Source organism: Sphaerodactylus townsendi, linkage group LG06 (assembly GCF_021028975.2).
Source record: "Sphaerodactylus townsendi isolate TG3544 linkage group LG06, MPM_Stown_v2.3, whole genome shotgun sequence".
NCBI lineage: Eukaryota > Metazoa > Chordata > Lepidosauria > Squamata > Sphaerodactylidae > Sphaerodactylus > Sphaerodactylus townsendi.
In genome coordinates this window covers 106,549,700-106,575,212 of record NC_059430.1, presented here as the reverse complement: position 1 = coordinate 106,575,212, position 25,513 = coordinate 106,549,700, and the positions used below count along the sequence as shown (strand labels likewise).

Here is a 25,513-nt window from a genome sequence, read left to right as displayed (position 1 = left end):
AGCTGGCTATGGAGAAAGGGAACAGAAAACCAGCAGCACCCAACCTGGCCCAGCTTGCTCTTTTCCTGAGCAGTTGCCATGACGGTGATAGATGTACCCTCCCCCCTCTGGGGCCACACTGCTCTCTTCCTGGGAGCCACCTGGGTCCTGGGAGGCAAAGGAGGTGGATGTGGGGCTGTTGAAAAATACAGGTACTTGAATTCTATACTTGACAGAGTGCCTAGAGTGTGTTGCTTATCTGTCCTCCAGACCCTGTGAAACTGTTTCAAAGTGGGAACGCGCTGGTGCTACACTTGGGAACAGTGCTCAGAAGAGCCACAGGTGGCTCACAAGCCACTGAATCAGTATGATGGTTCCAAGAATGTTAACAAAATATGAAAAATTATACCACTTAATTGATAGTGACTTACTTCAACGGATTTCCAAGAACACTCAGGATACTGTTTCTCAAAGAGGGGAATAAACTGGTCATAGTGAATCTGAAAATAACATGTCAACTGATTATCCATGATTATCCTTTAAGCATAGGTTTTACAATTCTCATCTCTCCCAGTCTGACAAGCTCCTTGCAATTTAGGCTGTTATACTTCTATCTCTTTTCCTAAAAAGTAACTAAATGCTTTGTTTAAATGCACAGGCTGACGTCTTGCATTTCAACCCCAGAAAGCTCCAAAAGCACAAATCTAAGTAACATTTATTGTGCTTCCCAGATGAAAGTTATATGTAGCATGAGCAGAATGAACTACTCAACACCAGAACAGGGAGAGATCTGGCAGGCGCTTGATTGTATAAAGTGAGGCTAAAGACCTTTCTTCAGGTACCACTTCCTGAGACAAAGGAAGGCCCCTTGCCCTACCTTCAGTATATCACCTGCCATAAATCTATTCTTTTTAAATTCAGCAATGCTCAGCTAATGCCACATACTTCTTCTAACAAAATATTTCATTTCTTTATTTATTTCTGCAAATTTATATCTTGTCCATCACCCCATGGTGGGTTACAATCATAAAAGCACAATTTAAAATACAATTACATAAAATACCATTATAAAATTATATAAAATACAAATTATAAAAATATCTAAAACCTAGGAGAGAGCTGGTACAGATCCCCAACAAAAAGGGAATATGGGGGGTGGAGGGAAGGGGAGGCACCACTCAGAAGGGGTCAGCCTTATTCCTGGGTGGTCTTAGGTCAGGCATCTAAACTCCTAGAGTCGGTGCCTAGTGGACCTCTGAGGGGAGAGTGTTCCAAAGTGCTGGGGTCACTGCAGAGAAGGCCCTCTGGGTGGTCCCAACCCCCCGAATCTCAGAAGGTGATGGGACCACGAGGAGACACCCCCACTGACCTCAGGCTACAACCTGCATGACTTGAGAACAGTTAGAAGTATATAGTACCTTTGAGAATTTTTCCACTTATGAAAAACCCTCCCCTGGTTATACCACATATATACCAAATTGTACAAATGTTTTGTGAGAAGCTGGTAGTTTGCCTTTGCTTCTGCAGAGTAAACCCCATGTTTCATTTAGCTCAGAGGTCTGCAACCTGAGGCTCCGGAGCCGCATGCGGCTCTTTCAGCCTTATACTGTGGCTCCGCGTGGCCTGGAGGTTGGAGGGTAGAGTGGGCGTGTCCCTCCAGCCCTCCAGAGCAGTGCTGGAAGGAAAGGTGAGTGGAGGGGCCGAACCAAAGGAGACTCCGTGAGTGAGGGCGCAGCTTTTCGTGTCCCCTCCACTCACCTCTCCTTCCAGCGCTGCTCTGGAGGACTGGAGGGACATGCCCACCCTGCCCTCTGATCCCTGGAGGTTGGAGGGTAGAGTGGGGATGTCCCTCCAGAGCAGCCACCATCCCCGCTCTGCCATCCCCACAGCCACCATCCCCCCTCTGCCCCACGGAGCAAGCAAAGCAGAGGGGGTTTCCCTGCCCAGCGCCACTGTCTCCCACAACGCAAGAGGTGGCAGCACCAGGCAGGCCGCGACCGCCATCCCCCGACCGCCATCCCCCCTCTGCCCCACGGTGCAGGCGGCTGAGGGGGTTTCCCTGCCTGGTGCCTCCGCCTCCCAGTGCTGGAAGGAAAGGTGAGTGGAGGGGCCGAACCAGCGGTGGCTCTGTGCGGAGCCGCCTCTCCGGCTCAGTAGATCTTCGAGGCCATGGAAAACGAGTCCAAATGGCTCTTTGAGTGGTAAAGGTTGCCTATCCCTGATTTAGCTGGACTCCGGTAGCAGTTTCTATTTTGACCCCCTTTCTTCCAAGAAGCAAAAAAAAGGCCTCCCATCCATATACTGACCAAATACATTCTGCCAAGCTTTACCCAAGTTGATGCAGAATATGCCCTCATGATCAAACCTGTGGATAAAATGGTGTGTGGGGAATTCAAACTCACTCAAACTAACACTACCTATGCCACCATGCTCTTAATGTTCATTGGCGGACAAGCTGTCCTTTTTCTATATCATTTACTCACTTGTTTTAATGGTACCCCTGGCGCATAGTTCATGACTGTAAAATGCTTCTCATAGTCATCCAAATCATCAAGTGAGAAAGGCCTTTTATATATAAAAAGAAAAAAGTTAGTTCAGATTCTGAAAGTTCAGCAATGTCACAAAATTAGTATGGCCCCTTCCGCACACGCAGAATAATGCGTTTTCAAACCACTTTCACAACTGTTTGCAAGTGGATTTTGCTATTCCGCACAGCTTCAAAGAGCACTGAAAGCAGTTTGAAAGTGCATTATTCTGCATGTGCGGAATGAGCCTATGTTTACAAACAGAGTTGGTTCTTACCGATTTGAAAATCGTAGCCAAAACACATCATAAACATACAATTTAAGCGGTTTCACTGATCGCAGAAGCACAATGTAACGAATGTCAAATTTAACCAGACCAACATCTTCCAGATGAAACAACACAGGGTTCTCAATATACTTAGACACCACCTAAACCAAAATAAAGACAAGAACAGCCATAATTCCATAAAATATTTATAGTAACAGACACGTTTATTTATTTTATTTATTATTAGATTTATTTACCACTTTTCCCTGGAAGGCCCAGGGCAGTTTACAATAAAAATAATAACTTGCTACCTACTAGAACAAATTTAAAGCTTGCTCCCTCTCTGTCACCTTGAATCTTCTCCATTCAAAAAAAGGACTCTATGAAGGCCAATATTCAAAGTCATATAAACATATATGCTAAGTTAATACTTCTGAACTGACTTAGATCTAGTTTTATTCACTCAGCGGAATAAAATGGTGAAGCTTTCTGTGGATGAAACCACTTCTCCATGGTGGGGAGGAGCACAGAAAAGAATTGCAAGTATGAATATGTCCTCATGAAAAACTCCTACTACATGCTAAAAGGGCATGCTAAGGTAATCTTCCCAATGCACGTGATAATTTGCATCCTAAAGTTGTACTTTCCAAGAAAACATTACCGGTCAATGTATTGTGGAAGGCTTCCATGACCAGAATCAATTGGCTGTTGTGCATTTTCCAGGCTGTGTGACCATGGTCTGGTAGTTTTTGCTCTTAACATTTCATTTGCATCTAGGGCTGGCATCTTCAGAGGCCTAAATGTGGGTGAAATGTTAGGAGCAAAAACTACCAGACCATGGCCACACAGCCCAGAAAATGCTCAACTGCCAATACAAGTCAATTCTGCACACTGTATAAAATGGCAAAAGTCACCCAAAAAATCCTTGGCATCACAGGGATGAGTGAGGGGAAAACACACCTACTCTGAAAGTCAATTCTATGTAAAACCCAAAGGTGATGGAGCAGCACTCCATCACCTAGGCCCGTGGTGAGCCCGAACCTTTGCGGCACTCCCAGATGTCGTTATGGACCACAATTCCCGTGAAGCTACCTGCCCTAGCAAGGCGACAGTGGCCATGCTGGCGAGGCTAATGGGAATTGTGAATCATAACATCTGGAAGTGCCAAAGGTTCTCCTACTATTCAGCTTCGAAGATTACCGCGGTGCCAAAGCAGCAGTGGTGAAAATGGTGTAACAGTATAAACATTTACCGTTTTACACCGTTTTCACACCGACGCTCGGGATGCCGTGATGGTGCTGGAATCAACAGCCCTCTAGATAAACACCAGAAACCTTTGCCGCAGGAGTTTGCGCTGTGACGGACTGTTCGCGGTATGGGACTGGACTAGCGAACGGCAGTGCTACAGACCATTTAAAGCCCTGTTACCAAATCTTAAAGAAACAGACGCATAGATTCAACTGGTTTTGCTCCATAACAAATGAAGGTCCGATAAGCCGGCCAGATTACACTATCCCTAGAGGGAGACTTTTAGTTGTAGTTTCCACCTGTTCTTCTCAGAACCACGTGAGCAAAAAGAGTTAAAAGTGAGACCCAACACCCCTCAGATCCAACAGGAACGGGACAGAAGGAATACAGAAGATCCAAAGGCCATGGACACTCTTCAGAACTGGTGACAAAAATCTGACCAGTCACAATATCAGGCACCTCATCAGTCTCTGAGTCACACACAGGGGCTGTGGCTTGCACTTAGATCTGGGGCTCTGCAAAGAGGCCTGTGTTGCCAGTTGATCAATAGATCAGGCACTGCAGATCTCCCGGTGAGTCACTTAAGCACATATAACGCCTTACCATTCCTGCCCGCTGGAGTTACTCCTGATTTTCTTGGGAGTCAATCCATGAGCTCTAGAAACAGTTGGGAAAGGTTCTTTTGCACATCCACCCTCCCTGTGCATGTTTACAGTTCTGGAGTAAGTTCTGAGGGTTTTCAAGGGAGGGTTCTGTCAATATTGGTGTCATTATTGGTGGATTCACAGCACCTCCCTTTAAAAAAGGCCCTAAAATATCAATATAACGCCGTAGTGTTGTGATGACAGTTTCAACAGGTTCTCTGAATTCCCAGCTTTCATTTTAATACAGTAAATATCTAGCCCCGTGGTGGCGAACCTTTGGCACTCCAGATGTTATGGACTACAATTCCCATCAGCCCCTGCCAGCATGGCCAATTGTCCTTGCTGGCAGGGGCTGATGGGAATTGTAGTCCATAACATCTGGAGTGCCAAAGGTTCGCCACCACTGACTAGCCTCTTCATTGCAGAGATATAAGGGAAAAGGCATATCTCTGTTAGGAAAGGCACTAAAGACTTACCTTTTTTTTAAAAAAAAGCTTGAAATTCAGAGAATCTGGTGAAACTATCATCACAACACTACAGCATTATATCGATATTTTAGGGCTTTCAAAAACTGACGCCACTGGTGTGGCAAGGGAATGGTTTAACAATGAAGATAGCTCTGTCATTGAAATGTGAGCTGGAAAAGGGGGGAAGTGGGCAGGACAAAGAAAATAAGATGGAAATATTACATACTATGAAAAGGAGATTCAAAAACTGGCTTCCAAAAAAAGATCAGGGTAAAAGTGGTCTCAAAAGAGCTGGAAAAAATCTGTCAAAGGTGTCCTCTTCAGCGTGAGAAACTATATTTTAAAGATTACTTATTTCTGATGTAGTAAGCTAAACGACGAATTTGAAAAGAAACTGCAAAAACTTGATTAGAGTGGAGAAAAGCAGTGAGGCAGGTAATATAGTAACTAGGATTAACAATAATAGTAATACATGTTACAATACTATCAAATGAAGTTTTTATTACTGTTTCAAACGCAGCTAGAGATGCTTTAGATATTGTTCTGTGATGTCTATTGTGAAGAACTCTGATCACAGTCTATTAAGAACGTATTCATGACGCAGCAGATACTTTGCTTTTTAAAAAAAAATTAAAGAAAAAACCATTTTCACTGGTTTCTTTTGGCAATAAGATGCCCCATTTACACAGCCTGTTTCCACTCTTACCTTTGGGCTGCTCTCTCTCTGCCTGATGATACTGTGAAGGCTCTTGGTGACATAAGTGTCCAGACTCCTGGCCAGGTTCCAGGGCTTGCATATCCAATGATTGTCTTCTCCTCTAAAATAAAATCCAAGGGAGGAGATGGGAGACTGAACAAGTATTCCTCCTAATAGTATCCTGGCTGGGATAACAGGGCATCTTGGGTTCACAGGCCTGGTGTGGAGAATTCTGAAGCTCTTTACAGTATGTGAGGTGTTCCCTCATGCCAATTTCCCGCCCTTTCAAAGAGAAGGATGGTAGGACTGGGCTACCCCTCAATTCCTTGAGGTCGCTGCCAGAGACCAAAAAGTTAGAAAGCTCACAGCAGAGGTGGAGAGAGGGACATGTCACTGCACTCATGACCACTGAACATAATGCAACCATGTTTCCTTGTTGCAGTTATTGTGCAGTCCCACGTGGGAGATTAGCAAGCTGACTTTTTGCACACGGATGAATGTAGGACTGCCTTTCAAACTTCTGCTTACTTGCCGCCTAAATTTGCCACATCATTTTCAAGAATCAGCAAGGGTGGTAAAGGCTGCCCAGGTTTCCCAATGCAGAAGCATGTTCTGAGCCAGCTAGCTACTTCCCTCTCTGCCTTCTTGTTTTCAATCCAGCATGAGGCCCAGATGCTCAAGCAAGACTTCCAATGTGCCCAGAGGAGAGTGAGCTGGCTGTGGATAAAAATCAATTTCTCAGTCTATCTATTTTCTGTATACTTAATACCTGCCCATCACTGAAGTCCCTGGGAGGGGTACAGTTATAAAACACATAAAACAATCTTAAAATCATCATAAATATACTTTATACTTTGGCCTTGGGGGTGCCAGCCGCAGACTGCCTGCCCCCTCTGAAGCCCCCACGACAGTTTTGCCATCTTCAGCATTGCCTGATTGCTGATTCCATCCATTTTTGGGCAATGCTGGCCCTCCTGGGCCAGGAATAAACATCCCGCCACTCCACTCTGGCCAGCTTGCTTTTTTCCTGGTAGTCATTTTATTTTCCTCTGTGGCTAGTTTACTGTTCTGCTGGGAGCCACCTAGATGCTGAGATAAACAAATGAATGATCCCCCCCACCCTTCTCAGCAGCTTCTGCCCTCTCATCTCAGTTTAGGAGGTGTGGAGTACAAAGTGTGCACAGTGTGGTTTTGGCTCCAAGCTTCTACTCTACCACTGCTAGCCAAGTGACTGGGTTTGGAGTACAGTGTGTTGGATTCACTTTCCTTTCCAAGTCATAATTTAATTCTTAGGCTGGGCTCCAAATCTCTGCATGTGCAAGCAGAAACAGATTCCATGCACATGTGAGAAAGGGGAGCATACTGGTTTTTGTGGGAGCTCCTCAAATCTCATACCATGCTGCTTCAGAGAGATCGCAGACCATGGGTACAGGAAGGACTTTTCTCCTGCAAGTCTGTAAATGAAAATTTCCCACAAGGGATCGGAAGACATCCTGCAGCAGTCTAGATTTCATCCGTGGTATTTTGAAAGCAAAAAGTAGAATGAAACATGGTTACTACATACATGACCATTAAGAATTTTTCACACAAAATCAGACACATTTTTGAAGTATGGAAAAAGCTGAGTTCACCAAGAGACTCACTGAGGTGATGGGATTGTTTTATACTGGCAAAATGAGCTAGCAGCAAATCCAATATATAAAACTGCATATTTTGTTTCAACAGAAAAACCAGAGATACCATATGTGTGTTTGAGCAATTATTTGTATTGTACTACAATGATGTGCTTACCTTCTCTCACGCTGCTGAAAGTAACTGATGAACTGCGGCAATTCTGTTAGAAGGTTAAAAGTATGAGGCAACCATTTTGGCCCCTCAGAGCCTCCAACCCGTCTTGAGATGTAGGCTAGACAATCCTTCACTGTCAAGAGGTTCTCACATGGAAACTGATTCAGCATCACATGAGGTCTTTCTTCACTTAGTTTCCTACAAAATAAAATGATGTGTAAAAACAGAGAGCTCTAAGGCCAAATTTGTGCATATTGGACAGGTAAGAAAATGTGCTACTTGCAGGGAAATTGCTGTAACCTGTAATCTTTGAAGTGAGAAAAGCTGTAGAGTATATCCGCCTCTTGCTCAGCATCAGTAAATTCAAAGCGTGAGTGAGTCAAATTCTGAAGCACCTGCTGAAGGTCCGTATAAACTCTGAGAAAAGGAAAAATGTACAGTGAAAGGGATTTTTAGATTCTGCCAGAAAAAAATTCTGAGAATTATTTCTTTGACATTTTTGAGTGTGAGAAAACACTTGTCTTACAAAAAGCATTTCACTCATTCCAAATGCACACCATGAAATCTAAGGACTTTCTAAACGTTTTTAAGCAGGAAAAATTGGGAAATTTCGGGGAACACTAAAAACACACTGTAGATAGATAGAACATTTTCAATTTTTTTTGTTTAAATGTACATAATTCTGGTAATAATTAATGTGCTATAATGTTGAATTGCACCATTCAAGAGTTCAGTATTTTCAATGTTATCAAGTTTAGCTTAATATCCAAACATGCTGGCAGTGCTACCATGATTCCATGAGAGCACCTTGGTTCAAATAATACCCTTTGGTTTGTTTACTACAGAATTTACCTTCTATCTTCAAGTTCTGTTTTTCATACCTCTTAGATGGCAAAAATTAAAGATACACATGCTATAGTATCATAGGTTGTGGTGGTTTGCATCTACCATATATACTCGTGTATAAGTCGACCCGCATATAAGTCGAGGCACCTAATTTTACCACAAAAAACTGTGAAAACTTATTGACTCGCGTATAAGTCGAGGGTGGGAAATGCAGCATCAATTGAGGCATCAGTAGGTTAAATGTTTTTGAATATTAATTTCAAAGAAAAACAGTAAACTGGCTCTGTAAGTGGAAAAGAGGGTCAACAAGAACAATATGGTATCAACAATAACTTTAGAAGTACAAAAACCTTAGCTCAACCAGCAACCAAGCTAAAACACAAGAGTTAAAATCCTTCAAAACTGGATTCCTCATCATCATCTGTATGTCCAAATGTAACCCAACTTAGATTTTAAGAGGGATATTATCAGAAATGAAAAATCTACTATTAGCTTCCATTGTAAACAATGGGGGATGGGGCACCTCCTTTGGGGGTCCATAACTTTGGACCCCCTGAACCAAACTTTACCGAGCTTGGCTGGTATCATCAGGAGAGTCTTCTGAGGGTACCCTGAAATTTTGGTGCCTCTAGCATAAAAACTGCGCCCCCTGCTGGCCGGCAAAGTAAAAACACACAAAAAAATTTAATGACCCGCATATAAGTCGAGGGGAGCTTTTCCAGCATTAAAAATGTGCTGAAAAATTCGACTTATACATGAGTATATATGGTAGTTCTCAAGTACTGAATACATTTACTGTTTTTCTTATTGAAATTTAAGATACTTATACTTTTAAATCCACAAATATGCCAAATAGTTTCTATGCTAAGTTGTGATTCATGCATTTGATGTTCAACCAGGCCACTAGGCAAATATATCTCCAATTTCCAACCTTCTTGTGGCAGCAAAATCTTGTATGACCTTAGGATGGGGTTAAGTAAAGCTAGAGAAATGAAATTTTCATGAAGATCTAGTAACTTGAGACCTGCGTTGAGTCAGTAAATTCCACACACATACACCCCATGTCAGAAAGCAGTGCCTACAGGCAGAGGTGGGATTCAAATAATTTAACAACCGGTTCCAGTGGTGGAATTAAAATAGTTTAACAACTGGTTATTTACAAGCACCATTTTAACAACCAGTTCTGCCAAAGTGGTGTGAACCTGCTGAATCCCACCACTGCCTACAGGGCCTACTGTAACTATACAATACATAATTTTATAATGTGTAACCCAGACTTTTGGGTCTTTCCTCACAGGAAAGGTGCTCCAAACTCTTAACCATTTTGATTGTCCTCTTCTGGCCATCTTTTTGGAGATATGCAAATTAGAATCTTACATAGTGTCCCAAATCAGGTTACATCACAGGCATTACAATACTGACCATTTCATTTTCATTCCCTTTCCTAATCACTCCCATCATGGAGTTCATCTTTTTTGACAACTACTGTGTATGACCCTAAGTTGTTTTTCCTTCTCAGTCATGTCCAATTCAGACTCCACCAGCATATGTTTAAGTTGGGATGTCTTTATTCCAACATGCATCACTTACCTATGTTGAATTTCAGTTGGCATGATGTTGCCTACTCACCTCATTTGTGGAGAACCCCCTGGAGGTCTTTGCAGTTGGCCTTGGTTGTCACCATCTGGAATGACTTTGTGTCATCTGCAAACTTGGCTACTACACAGCTCACTCCCAATTCCAAATCATTTATATACAAATTCTATAGCACTATTTTTTGTCTTTCCACACCCAATATAGGATTGATATCCTATAAACCAGTCCAATTTCACACAAACTACCCATTCTCAAAAATTTCAGAGCAAGAAGCTTCCTATTTCAGTCTCCTTTCTTTTCTGCTACAGGACATCTCATACTAAAATAGAGTTTAAAAATAAAATGCTGAAAAGCAATCACAAAAGTTTGTTTGCTGTAAAGCCATGCGTTTGCAAATACATACTTGAAAACTTTATCTGTGTCATACATAGGAAGCTTTATTGAAATTGGTAGTTTTTCTTTGTTTTCATCTAAAATTGTCTAAAACGAAACAAAAAAAGTCAAATTTATTACTGGTGATAACCGAAGGCTGTTACAACCTTGACATGAAAATTAAAATAACCCTCCCCCAGAATTATGGAAGCTGGTTCACTCACAGTTCAGAAAACAGAATAGGGAAACTTGGTAAGAATTATTTGCAGCCAGATCTTGAGTGTTTACTCAACATATGCCCCCTGAGTACAACAAGGCTTACTCTCAGGAGCGCAAACAAAACTGAAGCTACAAGCACACAGGCTGCAAATAGTCTCCCTCAATTAATCTTCCTGTACAGAAGCTGTACAAAGTCTCTGCTGGTGGGTGGTGATGGAAAGTGCCAATTGGCCATGCTGGCAGGGACTGATGGGAATTGTAGTCCATAACATCTGGAGTGCCAAAGGTTCGCCACCACTGACCTATGGCAACCCTGTAGGATTTTCAAGACATGAGAAGTTCAGAGGTGGTTTGCTAATGTCTGTCTCTGCATAGCAACCTTCCTTGGTGGTCTTCCATCCAAATACTAACCAGTGCCACCCCTGCTTAGCTTCTGAGATTTGACACAATTGGTCTACCCAGGGCCATCCATGTCAAGACTCTTCTCTCAAAATATATTTTGAGTGATTGGCAGTCTGAAATTTTTTTGTATATTGACATTTCAAGATACTTTACAGGAGACTGTGAAGATGGTGACGATCATCAACATCTGCCTGTTGATCACCCCAGTCCCCATCTGGGATATGGACACACAGTCTCCATTAAATGGGGGTTTCATGTTTTACTGCACATTTGAAACCAGACCAGCCTGTTTGGTTTTTTAAAAAGTATTGCTCCACACACAACAGAGTGAACCCACAAAAAGGTTCTGATCTCTGAAATATAGTTAGAAGGCCACTGGCATTACATCTGTGCTTGGAACTTCACTCCCAGGATTTTGTGAAGAAGCAGAGCCTGGGTACATGATAATGAATGCCAAAGTTAGCTGAGCTGCAGAACAAGCAGCTCCTACAAATAAATAACTGGTTTAAGTGGAAATTGTACCTGGTAATGCTCATCTGATGGCTCCCTGATAAAGTGGTTGATATCTTGAAACACTCCTGGTAGCCATGGTAAAAGCCGGCATTTTCTGATTAAACGATCCGTTTCCCCATAGGCAAAGTCACGGGTTACTTCCTCTGTAACAAAGTGAAAAGTTCATATAAATTTTTTTGTGAACTTATCCATCACTGATGGGAACACTGCAATAATCCATCTGATAGGTACGTGCAAAAAATATGCAGATGAGTTATTAAAAACAATGGAACTTGAATGCATTTCTTCATTACAGTCTATGCCAGGTACAATTCCGCTTTATAGATAAAATACAAAATAAATAAAATAATGTAATATAAAATACAAAATAAATAAAATATAATAAAATACAAAATAATAAAATAAATACAAAATATAAAGTACAAAATAAATAAAATTGATGTAATTTTATAGGCAAGCATATATAGTGGGAAACAAAGTAGAACAAGATATTGTTGGAAAATTTGGGCTCAGAGCATGAAATGGAGAGGGACAGCGACTCACAGAGTTCTGTGACAACAACCAGTAGTTCACTGAGAACATGTATTTCAGGAAACCAAAAGGACAATTGTATACATGATGATCACTGCATGGCCAATACCCAAATCACATTACATAATCGGAAGCAGAAGATGGAGTTGTATTCTCTCTGCTAAAACAACACCAGAAGCTGACTGTGATACAGACCATTCACTGTTAATGTTGGAAATCAGAATAAAGCTGAAGAAAAACATTAGAACATTCATAGTGCCAAAATACAGAACTCCCGAAGAATGTAAAGACGATGTAAAAGACTTGCATCACTAACTTCAAATGAACATGAACTGGAAGATATGTGTTGAAACTAGTGATATCATCAAGGAAGAATGTGCAAAGACTACTGCTGTAGCCAAAAGAAATGAAAAGCCTCAAAAGATTGACTGGTGATACTTTGATGAAAAGGGTAAAAGGTAAATGTTTATTAGAAACTACATTTAGGATAGGAAAGATTAAAAGCTAGTACGCTGCTATCTTGCTAGCTAGGAACAGTCTCTGCAACTGACTTCTAAGAAGCAGGGTATCAGACCAGAGGGTATCAGTCTAAGGACAGACAAGAGGTGACACAAAAAGACAGAGGCGTCACTAACTCTCTGTAGCTGCCCGCTTGCCCATTCCCAGCGGGGTTTTCTTCTCAGTTTCTTTGCACATCAGGCATTGCTACAAAGAAGATATCTGATGCACACACACTTACCACCAGTATCAAGGTCTCTTAAGGGCCAGAGAACTGTGTAAGCAATCTGTTGTGGCATGTAAAACAAAGGGGCAATTGCAAAAGAGGGATCATCTGAGTGCTGGATTCTTGATCCAAATTCATCCATAATGTACCAGACAGGAACCTTTTCTTCGGCAGTCTGTACAAAAAACCAAAGAACCCTCAGAGTCACATGACACAAATGGCAGAATGGTGCAGAAGACTGTCCATCAAGATGCTATTCTGATATGCACTTTAAAATCTTAATAAATGCGTATTTCCCACCTGTCCTATTTGTTGTGCCTAAATTACATCTATTTTCAGTCAAGGAAGTAAGGTCTCAATTTATTTGATCTACAGATTGCCCTGGCCCAACTCTTGGTAGAGGCTCCAAGAGAAAGTAAATTACCCCCACACTCAAGGCAAAATATTTTGTCCCTGAGGCTCCAATAAAATATCTGCTATTTGTGTTGGCAATCACCATGGTGATGAAGTGCTCTAAGATGGCACATCTCATGACGTCCCCCACCCCACCCCTCATAAGAGACCAAGATAATATCACTGAATGACAACAGCAAAAGGACTTTACAAAAATGTCTAGAACCCACATTTTCTCTTTGTTGTTATTATTATTTATATATCCTAGGCCCTCCCCTTATTGGTTCAGGGCAGTGGACAACAGGATTAAAACAAAGTAAAAACATTTAAAACATTTGACAACTCATCAATAAATACAGCATAACAAGAAGTGACACAACCAGTATTTAAATTTTGTGTTTTCTTTTTGATTTTCTTTGCCTGAGGGGAAAACTGTATTTAATTTTGTTTAATTGTACAGGTTTAAAAAAAAAAGTTTAAAAGACATTTTAATTGTTATTACAGTACAGAAACATTTCCCAACTAGGATTACTAACTGGCAAGTTTCCATTCCATTCCATGGCCAGTTTTCAAATAAAGAACCCCCCCCCCCCCGGGCATATAACAGAGATGAGTCAGTTTTCTACACAGTATCTTAAAGAGCTGCTTGAAGCCAATTTTAACTTTCATTTTCAGTGGAGGGTTTTTTTGTTTCTCAAAAGCACTTTCTCTTTTCCTTGCAATGTATCATCATTCAGAAACAGCTGGATACAGTGAAGACAGAGACAGCATCCCACCCCACCCCATTTCCAACCTCTGCTTTTGTGCTACCTGGCAGACAGGAATAAAGTCTGTTCATTGTTAAAAGTGAAATCTGCTACTGATTTCACTGCAGCCACTTACTGAATCAACATTTTCAGCAAGCTATCTATGGCAGCCCCAAGATCTCTTTCCCTCAGTTTCAGCCAGTTCATGTGCAAATAAGTAAACCTGAGTTTTTTTCTGCGTGCATCACATTATACTTACTTAGAACTTCATCTGCACTCAATGCAGAGATTCTATTGGAGCTTTTCAATTAGCTACCACATTCACTTTGCTCCCCCCCTATACTATACTGCAGTTTGTGCAGTCTCATCTACAAGGAGAAGGGTGTACAAAACATGTTGCCCTTTTGGAGAAGCACATTTTCTCATTTCAGAAACCTCTGCATCTCTCATTCCTTGCACATAATTATCCAATATCCAAATCCAAGCACTGAAAGCAATGACAGGCTCACCAGGACTTTGAAGATAGGGCATAAATGGGTTCAGAGACAGAAGATATGTCTTTGTTGCCACAATCAACAGTATTGCAGTATCAAGCAATTGAGTACAATTTAGGTTCCATATATGGCTTATTGTAATTCTTAAACAGGCACAACAAATTGTTTTCCAGAATGTATTTTAAATGCTTAACTCCTTAACAACCAATTACACACATGTAAGATATAATGGGAATAATCATAAACTACAGAACCATCTTAAACTATTATTATTATTATTATTATTATTATTATTATTATTATTATTATTATTATTATTATTATTATTATTAATTCGATTCGTTAAACCGCCCTACCCCCGAAGGGCTCACGGCGGTGTACAATAGCAAATGACAAGACAATAAAACAAATCGAATAGCCCCAATTAAAAACAATACAAAACCTTAAAACTATAGCAGCAGTAACCTACAAAAAATGAATAATAATAATAATCTTTTTTAGTTCTTGCTTTGTCCTGGTAGCAGAATAGGAATCCGGACTGTGACAGGTTTGTTTGGGCCTGCTGTGACATACGGATACATAGCTGGCTGAGAGATTAAAAAGTGGGAGGAACCATTCACCTTAAAATCTTTTTCTGTTGACTCTGTTCTTTCATATACATCAGTTCTCCTCCCCCCTTGACCCACAAGTCATACACTTGCCACATATGTGCCTTTCAATGCTATCCCCCACACTCTCTACAGCAAAATTTGTCTGAAAATGAACTCACTTCAACACAGTACCCTGCTGATAACATTAAAACATAGCATTAGAAAGGTATTTATATCCCCCCTTTCAGCTTTTAAGAAATCCTTATAGTTAATTTCTCTTCACCAACAATTTCTACTGAATTTCTCTCTTCTGACTTATGTGCAGTAATAAAAAGCTGAACTAATGGTTGTAAGGATGATCTCAAAGAAACTTTTGCAGCACCAAAATACTCTTAGAAGACTATTAACAATTTTAACATTCGTATGATCCTCCTACCCCATGAGACAGCTGATAGGTCTGATTGTATTTCCACATATCCTCCAACACCTGGTCAACAACTGTCTCATCTGGTACTTCGCCATGGAAGTCTATACCCATCAAACTGGCCAATCTGTGAAGCAGACCAGGAACCTGACGCAGCTGCTGGCTGGCGTGTTCAATTCGGTATGTCCATGCATGGTCAATGAGAAAAATGCTTTGAAGACAAGAACAAAATATGCTGCGTAAGTCAAAATGTTCAGAGGTAATTTTAAGTCTCCATTATGCTTTCCAAATAAGAACATAAGAACAAGCCAGCTGGATCAGACCAGAGTCCATCTAGTCCAGCTCTCTGCTACTCGCAGTGGTCCACCAGGTGCCTTTGGGAGCTCACGCGCAGGATGTGAAAGCAATGGCCTTCTGCTGCTGCTGCTCCTGAGCACCTGGTCTGTTAAGGCATTTGCAATCTCAGATCAAAGAGGATCAAAAATAGTTACTGAAGTGCTACAATTCTGTACTGATAGCATCAACAGCTGCAAGAACATGGTTCCATCTCTCACTCTTATTACGGGTTTAGATGTTTATTTTCAAACAGATCTCCCTTTCTGCTTTCCCTTCCATTCATGATCAGTCTCTGAGTGAGGACAAAGCTTAGCTGTTTTCTATGTATATAACCAGAACTCTGACTTTCCTGAGAAATATCACCAGTACCCTTTTAAAAAAAACTGAGAGCAGTAGCATGAAAGGTCCATGAAAAATTCCAGTTCTAGTACAGTACTCAACTTTGGGCACTAATAATACCTTTTTGGGTAAGGGGAGAGGACACCAAGATATGGGCTTTATTTGCCTTTGGGAGCCTAGGGCCCCTTCCGCACAGCAAATATATAACTGGTTGCAGTCGAGTAACCCGTTTTCGTGTTTTTGCGTTCACATGCATCCTTGCAGGCTGCGATTGGAGCACACGGAAACAATCTGGGTTGCTGTCGCGTCTTCAAATGGAGATGTGCCTTTTCCTTTACTTCCCACAGATGCGTAGCTATACAGGCATGCACAAATGAACCTCCACAGCCATGCTGATGTCTTACAATATGCGAAATTTTTAAAAAGGAAGATGGAGGCGAATAAAGCGCCTCTTGTCCAGCCATTTGCTTACAAGTGGATGCAACCTGGGATTTTTTTTAAAAGACTCACTAAGGTGGATTCCACATGGGCCAAAAACCACGGTGTGAAAACAGTGTGAAAAGATTTTAAACGGTGTAAAAGGGTTTACACCGTTTTCACACTGCTGTTTTTGGCCCATGCGGAATCCGGCTAAGAGCACAATTCTCAAAAAACTTGGTTTGGGGGAAATAACATGGACTCATTTTAGGGTGGAATCTGTGCAAAAGTTTCCCCCAAAAAAGGGGTTTTTACTGTCCTATATCCATGTTTATTGGCCCATGCAGAATGGGTCTAGGTCTCACATGACCCAAGTTACCTGTTCTCTGAGACATCCTAAAACCTCGAGTCAACATCCTCATTTTCTAGCGTCAAAGCAGTGATAAATGAACAGAGTTTTCTTTGTGGTGGTGCCCTTGCTGTGGAATTATCTCCTCAAACACACTACTGTATCAAATCTTTACTCTATAAGAAGGAACACTGTAAATGTTTTCCTTCAGGATTTTAAACCATTGATCAGGCTTTAGTGCTTCTGACTGTATTTAATTAGAGCTTTTGCATATATATTTGCCTCATTTATTTTTGTGACTGATTATTTCTATAAGCTGATTTGAAGGCTCTCTATGAAAAGAAAGTAAGAATAGAAATGAATGCTTTAGCTAAATGTTTTAACTAAGAAAATAATACTGTGGTCGTGGGTGGATGTGGCGTCAAGATGTTGAGCGGTGAGAGGTAGGGGTTCCATAGCCACCTGGTCTGTGGTTGGCAGCTCTTCCCCGGGTCCCCTGATCCTCCCTTGACTCTCTGCACTGAGAGACCCCCTTTTCCCCCAGCCGGCAACTTTCAGATTGGGGATGCTGTCTTCAAAGGTGCCCAAGGCGGACGTCACAGCAGGCGTAAGTTACTTGCCTTGTTTCTTCCACATCACATACTCAGAATGCAGAGTGCATCTAAATTGATGGCTTACCTATTAGGGTTTGCTGCTTCAAGTCCATTTTCATTCGTCACAATCACTTTGTAGCAGAGCTCATTCCCTGGATTTGCTTTCCTTTCCATTTTTTCTTGCATGTCCTCATCACCCCCTTCCTCTTCTTCCACCTCCTCCACTTGCATGATTCCAAAATATTCACCAGCATCAAACACCTGAAATCGCAACGAAGAACTCTGTTAGGTGACGTGCAACACCACGAACTGGGGTCTAAGAGTAGAACTTGAAAGTTATAAAGTCATGATGAATACTTCACTGCTATACAGTGATTATTCATATGTTGGGCATGATGGGTCAAGAACAGTCAAGCCACGGGGAGGCAGTAGGAAGTTCATCCCCACCTATCCTGCTCAGTGAACCTTATGTCTGCAACATAATAAAAACACATATGCAGGAAGAGTTTGATATTCATAGCTCCCCCCCCCCCAACTCCCTCCTCTACTAGTTCTGCTGAGTAGGGATTAGAGTCCGAGTTCATACATACTATACTCTCAATGAAAATACATCACTTAAATTTGGCATCAGTGTTCATTTGATATGCCATGTGACTCTCCCTTTTTGCTGGCATATAACCAAGGGTCAGAACTAAGTACCCACACCTCTGCCTTTGGCATTGTCTACCTGAAAAAAAAAACAGAATAGAGGCATCTATTTAACAGGATGTAACTCTTTTCCATCCAGGTAATGGTAGTGCAATCCTAAGTCACACTGCACCCTTCTACTGAAGTCCACTGAAGTAAATGACTGTTGAATGGTGAAGAGTACAACTCAGGGATGTTAGACATGAGGCCTGGGAGCCAGATCTAGCCTCTTGAGAGGACCCACCATGAGCCAGCTGTGGCAACCCCCCTTGCTCCCAATCTGGCATGGTAACCCCCCCCCCCCCGTTCCCAGGTGCTGATCTGGGCTAGTGAGCCTGTTGTGGGCTTGCCAGCTGAGGCATCCAACCCTCCAGTGCTGGATATCTTTCCCAGTGCCAATCTGGGCTGGCGAACCTGCTGCAGGCTCACCAGCTGTGGCAGCCACCATCCCCCCAGTGCCACCAATCTTCCCCAGAACTGTTCTGAGCTGGTGAGCCTGCTGAGAGATTGCCAGCTGCAGCAGGCGCCCCCCCCCCCCCCCGATCTGGGCGGGTGAGACTGCTGCGGGCTTGGCAGTCGAGGCAGCCACTTCCTCCCCCCTCCCCGCACCGGCCAGGTCCAACCAAGTCACATTTACATCATATCTGACCCTGGTAACAAAAGTGTTCAACACTCCTGGTGTAACTCTTTTTAGAATTGTACTGCAGGACATCTTAGTTTCACTGTCACTGCTAAGGCAATGCTTGCATTGTTTCTTCTATACCATACTGATGATTACACTATCCTTTACAACATTTAAGAAAAAAAATCATATAGATAATAATTATTTGGGTCTGACTTGATCTGGTTAATCTAGTCAATTCAAAACTAGATTTCTTGGATTATTATATATATTTGTAGTTTTATTTATCACACACACACCACACACACAATCAATAACACATACATGTGTGCTCTCACATTGTTCCTAGGAATAATTGTCTGAGGTTGACAAGCTTGCCTCAGATGCTATGGCATCCATCCATTCATTGTTCGTTTGTTTTTTAATGAAACAAAGATGTGAAGTGAGGCAGCACCAAATACACAGATGACACACAGCTCTACTTCTCTTTAACAGCTGTCATGTAGATGGCAGAGTCTGAAAGTAACCTATGCATAAACTGATTACTAAAATGTATAAGATGCTACTAAAGTGAGAGACGGAGGAAGAGTGGGTAAAATCAGTGATAGTAAAATGAGCTAGTAACGTGGGGAAAAACATACAAGTGGAACAGTGGGAAAGATTATGGAAAAAAGATCTGAAAATTACAGCTTGTTATAATCTGAAAGAAAACTACTATAAAACGATGTATAGATGGAGTTTAGCATTGAAAAAATTGTCTAAAATGTACAAAGGGTTATCAAACAAATGATGGAAATGTCAACAATAGGATGGTTCTTTATTCATATGTGGTAGACATGTAAAGAGGAAAAATTGTTTTGGAATATGATTTTAAAAGCAAAAGAAAAAATTATAAAAATAACAACTGAGGAAAAACTTGAGGCAGTCTTGTTGGGGTTAGTGGGGGAGGATATCTCAGATCACTATAGAAGACTTTTTATGTACACAACAACAGCGGCAAGGGTTTTATATGCATGCAAATGGAGGGACAATAAAATTCCAACAAGACTGGATTTCAAAAGTAACAGAATATGCAGAGATGGCAAAACTGACGGTGTTTATATCAGACAAGGATATGGACAATTTCCTTAAAGATTGGAAACTCTTTGGGGACTACCCACTGACAGCATATACAAATAGAGAAATAATGGCAGGATTTTGAGATTTAAATGAAAACAGCAGATGGATTAAAATAGTTTTATTAGGACTACAAGTGGAGGGAATGCTGATATCAGCTATAAGCACCAAACTAGATTTGAGTTCGGATCCATAACGAGGTAGCTGGAAGTCACCATACATGTATGTCATGATGTCTTGAATTGTGGGTTTTTAAAAGTATCATTATTATTATAATGGGGGAGGGGAGATTAGATTTGGGTTTTTTCCCCTTTTTTCTGTAGGTGATGTTTATAAGGCTGACCCCTTGTGAGGCCCCTGCCATATTTCGCCATCCGCGGCAATGCCTTTTTCATCTTTTGGCACTGCTGCCCCCTCCCAACCTTAGGAACGGGCGCCACCAATATGGGATTTTTAAGCTGTCTCTGTTTAGAGATTGGTACGCTGCTTATTGAATTTTAAGGGTTTTTAATTGTTGTTTTAATTATTGATTATGGATGTTGTTGTTGTAAACCACCTAGAGCCCTTCGGGGATGAGGCGGTCCATGAAATCCAAATTCTTATTATTATTAATAACAATAACAACAACAACAATAATATGTGTAAAAAAATTTAAAAAAACAACAATAGTTGAATTGGTGGGTTTGACCAAGTCCCAAAAAGGTACCTGGAGACAGTACTGGGAAGAACGATGGCCAATAAAATGAAACTAAATCTAGACAAGACTGAGATGCTGTTGATCTATGCCAAGCTTCCTTGGGTGGATGATTTTTGTTTAAAACTGAAGAGGGTGTAGCCATCCCTGCTGACACTGGCAGATTTATCAGTGACCCCTGATACAGTTGTCCACATCATCCTTACCCACTGGTCTGTATGTGGTGTTGGGTGCTACAGGGAAGTAATGCTTTAATGGTTTTGGCCTTTCATCTCTGGCCCTTTCTGCACCGCAATGGTGCGGGGATGCGTCGGCATAAACAATGCCGACGCACTCCCCTGGGACCGTTCACACAGACGGTCCCGGGAGGGTGGCAGGCAGCGGCGCAGCCTTTGCACAGGCTGCGCCGTTGTTGAATGCTTACGTCGTCTCCTGGCTTCCAGCTTGTCACAGAGGCCACGGGACACGCCCCCGCAGGCTGGAGTGATAGCTCTGGAGTCGCAGGTCAGGGATGTGTGTCCCCTGGCCCCTGCGATGAGCCGGAAGCCAGGAGATGAGGTAAGCTTTCAGGGACAGTGCGGGGGAAATGGTGTCTTCCAGCTGCTGCTGTTCGCATGACAGCAGTTGGAATATGCTACTTCCGAAAAACCTCACTCAGGGAGCGAGGTTCGAAAGCAGTGTCTTCGCGCTGCTCGAGGGTTGTGAGCCCGGTGGCGGCCGTGCGAACCCCTCCCTAGGGACGCTGTTTTTAGTGTCCCTGGGGAACTCTTTACCACCTGTGCGGAAATCTGATCAAACACAAAAAGTTTCCACTTGAGGAGCAGGGGGTGGGGGAATCTATCCTGTGGAGTGTGCTAGGATTTCACTCTGTAACTCATGCTCTTTTGTATCTTTAATGATGACACGAACTGAGATTGTTTGGAGCTTTGGAGCTGGATGTCAACAATAAGCAAAAAGCTCTGTGTTCCATCATCAACCTCTGTCTTGGTCCTGAACCGGTGCTTTGAGGGTGTGATTAAATGACTGAAAAGCTGAAGTCAGAAAGAGGTAATGCTGGATAGGAAGGCTGATGCTATGGATGGACTGAACCTGCTTCTGGTGGATGGAACGAAGTTAGCATTTGCTAAGCAGGTTAGGAGCTTAGGGGTGTTTACTGACCAAACTTGCTGTCCGAAAAGCAGGTTGGTTGTAATGGCATCTGGTTCATCAGTTCTCTTTCTTGGACTCAGCCCATCAAGACACTCTAATCCTTTTGTTTGTTTGTTTGTTTTGCAGCCTTACAGGTTGAGCACTGTAATATCCTGACTGATGGGATCATATCTTGTCTATTCTAAAAACAGGTACAATGGCTGCCAGATCAGTTATGACTTCCAAAGCCCTTCATAGCCTAGGACCCTAGTATCAAAAGGGCTATCTCTGTCATATGTCCCTATCAAGAGGATTGTCTCTGCCCATACAATCTTCAGCCCGCCAACCATTCCACTGCTTAAGACAGCCCACCCAGCATTAATCTGATCTTATGCATGTTTGATTGTAGCTCCAAATCCGAAGAATAGGCTATCTGGGGTGAGTGGGAGACGCCTCTAGAAATTTATAAGAGGAACTGCAAAGCCAATTTATTTCATAGGCCTACAGACTTTTTAAGGGGGCAAGAATTAGTATGGGTCTTACTTTATCCAGCATTAAATTATGATTTTCAAGTCTCCTGAGGCACTTCCACCTCAGTTCCTCCCTGTTTTAGCAGCATTCATGGAGTTGCTAAGCAGCTCCCAAACAGCAGATGAAATCTCACAATACAGCATTGTGAGATTTCCCCCCTCATAAACTGCAATCAGATTCAGCAAGTTTTCGTTTTTAATCATTTAATTATTAGATTTTTTTTGCAAATTTGGACTGGAATCCCTTGGCAGGCAAAGCTCTGTGTCAAGCTCTCTAACCTTCACAATTGCTGACAGGTGGAGTTTAGCATACAATAAGCGTGTATTGGTGAGTGGCCAATAATTGTAGATATTAAAAAGGCTGGATAAAAAGTTACTGTGTGGACCTGCAGATGGCACCCCAAGTTTTCGGGGCATGATTTATACATTCTACCGTTTGTTTTTATTTACAGACCCCTTGTTTTAACAATTATTAGTTGTCTCTTCCACATAAGGTTAAACCACTTATTTTGGTTGAATCTTTGTAAAAGCGTAACAGTTATGCAACTTCACAATTCGTTTAAGTATGGATGCAAGGTTACACCCATGCCCGGAGCTACAAAACTGGCAGGCTGCTTCTTCTCATGAGAGACACCCAGTGGTTTTATCCCTGATTCTTTCACTGTTGCTTTCTGAATACTGATAGGGATAACGGGAGTTTGAACTTTATGACTCCCCAGGTTGATCACCCCAATTCAGATTCTGAAGATAAGGTTAGCTGGTATCTTCAGACTCTACCTCAATCCTCTCCCCCAGATGCAACTCAGTGCCTCCGACCTAACAAAGGCTTCTTCAACCTATCTTGATCAGTTGTCTACTTTTCTGCCTGAGTCCTAATTGACTACTTGACTCCATTCCTCATCTTCTAATCCTGCTGCACAAAAGATCCATGGACTCTCATTGGCTGGAAGCTCTAAGAATTTACATACACCTTTCCAGAGGATCAGGGACTGGCTGTCCTACCTGGAGGGCAGAGTGGGAAGGCATCCTTCACACTCTAGCTGGAAAGCTCAAGAGGTGCTGCTTGTCTGGACTTGTGATGGGATTAGAACATCAGCCTGGGAGGGTTGGGGTTGGTTTTCATCTGTAATGTTTTTTTTATTAAGTTTTGCAAGCTGCTTAGATCCAAGAGAGAAGGAGGAGTATAGATATATAGATTTTACAAGAACCTAGATGTTATTCAGAAAGCGTGCAAAAATATAATGATCTGCAACCCTTTGGCAACATGATGCACAGGACAGACGGACAAGACCTGCAGGCTATTCTTTCCAGAAGCTGCTAAACACAGAGCCTCTAGGAACACATACTGCCCAAGAGATAGAACAGGACTCTTCAACATGGTGCCCACCAATTATTTCCCTGGCACCTGCCAACTGTTTTTAGAAAATTGGAGGGGCCAAGTGGGGCTTTTGCCCAATTCATGTGAAGAGGACAGACAGGTTAGATGCCTTCAAAATGAAACCAGGGGTTCTTATCTAGGTCAATACGTATACGCATTTGGTATGTGAAAAAAATATTTTTAAACACCACGTTCATTTTAAAAAGCACCTTGTTAAACAGAGATTCTGTTTGAAATGTAAGTTATGCATAACTCCATCCCCTGACATTTCATGGTTGGCTCTGCCTCCTTCAGCAACCTACCACACTGAGTCAGAATTTCAAAGGTGGCCACAGGGCCAAAAGGATTGGGGACCCCAGGGCTAGTGACTCCAACTAGGATTGTATCGTGATTCACCTCAGAAGACCTTAAACAGGTAAAAGTAGTCCCCTGCACAAGCACCGGGTCATTACTGACCCAAGGAGTGACATCACATCACTGGGAAGACCATTGTCTCCCCCATTCATCTACACCAGGGGTAGGGCCATGCTGACAGAGGCTGATGGGAATTGTAGTTCCTGAACATCTGGAGAGCCGCAGGTTCCCTACCCCTGATCTACACTTTACTTTCCAATAAGCTCTATAGGTGTTCTAGATGAACCTGAATTTCCTCCATCCATGTTCAAGTCAGAAAGTTTCTAGATTCTGAACTGAAGCAAGCAGCCCCACCAGCCACCTCTCACCTTTACAAGGGCCAAATCAAAAGGAAAGTGGTAACCCTTGCCCCGTACCAGGGAGGCTTTGTGGCCCCTTCCCAAGGCAACCCCTGAACAACCAACCTGCAACCTGGGCCAGCAGCAGCCATCACCTGAGACTACAGAATATATTTCTTACATGGGCTAGCCTCAGGAAAGACTTTACCATTGCTCAGTACCCATAACAAGACGCTGCGCCCCCAAAAGCAAAGCTGCCCTGACCCTAATCTGACTTAATGGGTTTCCAGGAAAAAAAAGGTCTCTCTCTCCTCTTCTTCCCCCTAACCAATCTTTAAAGGGGATCAGCGGCCAGTCAATCAACACCCCAGGCAGGCTCCCCGTCCCGGCTTCCTTCAGAGCCTGCAGAAGCTGGAACGTGGCTTTGGAGAAGGCGCCCCGCAAGGGACCCCTTGCAAAGCCAGCCAGCCAGCCTCACCCCAGGAGACGGAGGGGAGGAAGGGGAGGAGCGGGGCCCACTGCAAGGAGACCAGGCGGGCTTTCCTTGACTCTCCGTAGGCCTCAGTCCGTGCACGGAAGCGTCCCCACTTTCCAGTCTCGCCACCGACCCACCTCATTCTCCAATTTGTGCCACAGGCTGGGCCAGTGGCGCGCCGGGACGGCAGAGGCGGTCAGCGCCGCCCCGTGCAGCGCAACGAAGGCCTCGTAGGTGGACGAGGGAGGTGCCGCCATGCCTAGGCTCTCGCTCCGGGTCCCGCCAGGCCTGGAAGCGCGGAAGGTGGAGCTGAGGCGGGGCAGGAGGAGGAGAAGGACCCGGGGCCAAGGCGGCCGCCCAGCGCTCCTGCTGGGCTGGGCAGGGTTTGGCGGAGGCGCGCGCGCGCGGCGCCTGCCCGGGGATGGTCTGGTCACGTTCGCGCACTGGAAACGCCGCTGGTTTCTGCACCATTAAACGCACGTAGATGCTAATCGCATTTGTCCGGGAGAAAATCCTCCTCCGTTGCAGCCTCTCAGGTTGTGATTTATGTTCTTACTTGGGAGTAAGTCTCACTGAGCTGAACTCGGTAGTCGCGAGTTACTTCTAGGTAAAGCCAGGAGCATCAGCTGCATGCACCACCTTGGGCTCATCAGCCGGTGGCATCGTCTCTCCAGTGTCCCTACACACATAG

The 25,513-nt window shown here is 42.9% G+C and overlaps 1 protein-coding gene across 2 annotated transcripts; it reads right to left on the bottom strand.

Annotated features, from left to right (window-relative positions):
* Window positions 1–324: 324 nt before the first annotated feature.
* TTLL12 (tubulin tyrosine ligase like 12) lies at window positions 325–25,227 on the bottom strand. Of its 2 annotated transcripts, XM_048501398.1 has the most exons (12): window positions 24,960–25,226; window positions 17,586–17,761; window positions 15,479–15,677; window positions 12,835–12,994; window positions 11,574–11,707; window positions 10,462–10,538; window positions 7,917–8,033; window positions 7,620–7,814; window positions 5,838–5,949; window positions 2,782–2,933; window positions 2,463–2,544; window positions 325–479 (listed from the first exon to the last, which is right to left on the bottom strand). In XM_048501398.1, exons 1-12 carry the CDS (start codon window positions 25,077–25,079, stop codon window positions 342–344), a joined length of 1,662 nt encoding a protein of 553 aa, XP_048357355.1. In that variant the 5' UTR covers window positions 25,080–25,226; the 3' UTR covers window positions 325–341. The 2 variants fall into 2 exon arrangements, with proteins under 2 accessions (XP_048357355.1, XP_048357357.1); XM_048501400.1 differs by lacking the exon at window positions 325–479 and having other exon boundaries at window positions 2,507–2,613; window positions 2,758–2,933; window positions 24,960–25,227.
* Window positions 25,228–25,513: the final 286 nt, after the last annotated feature.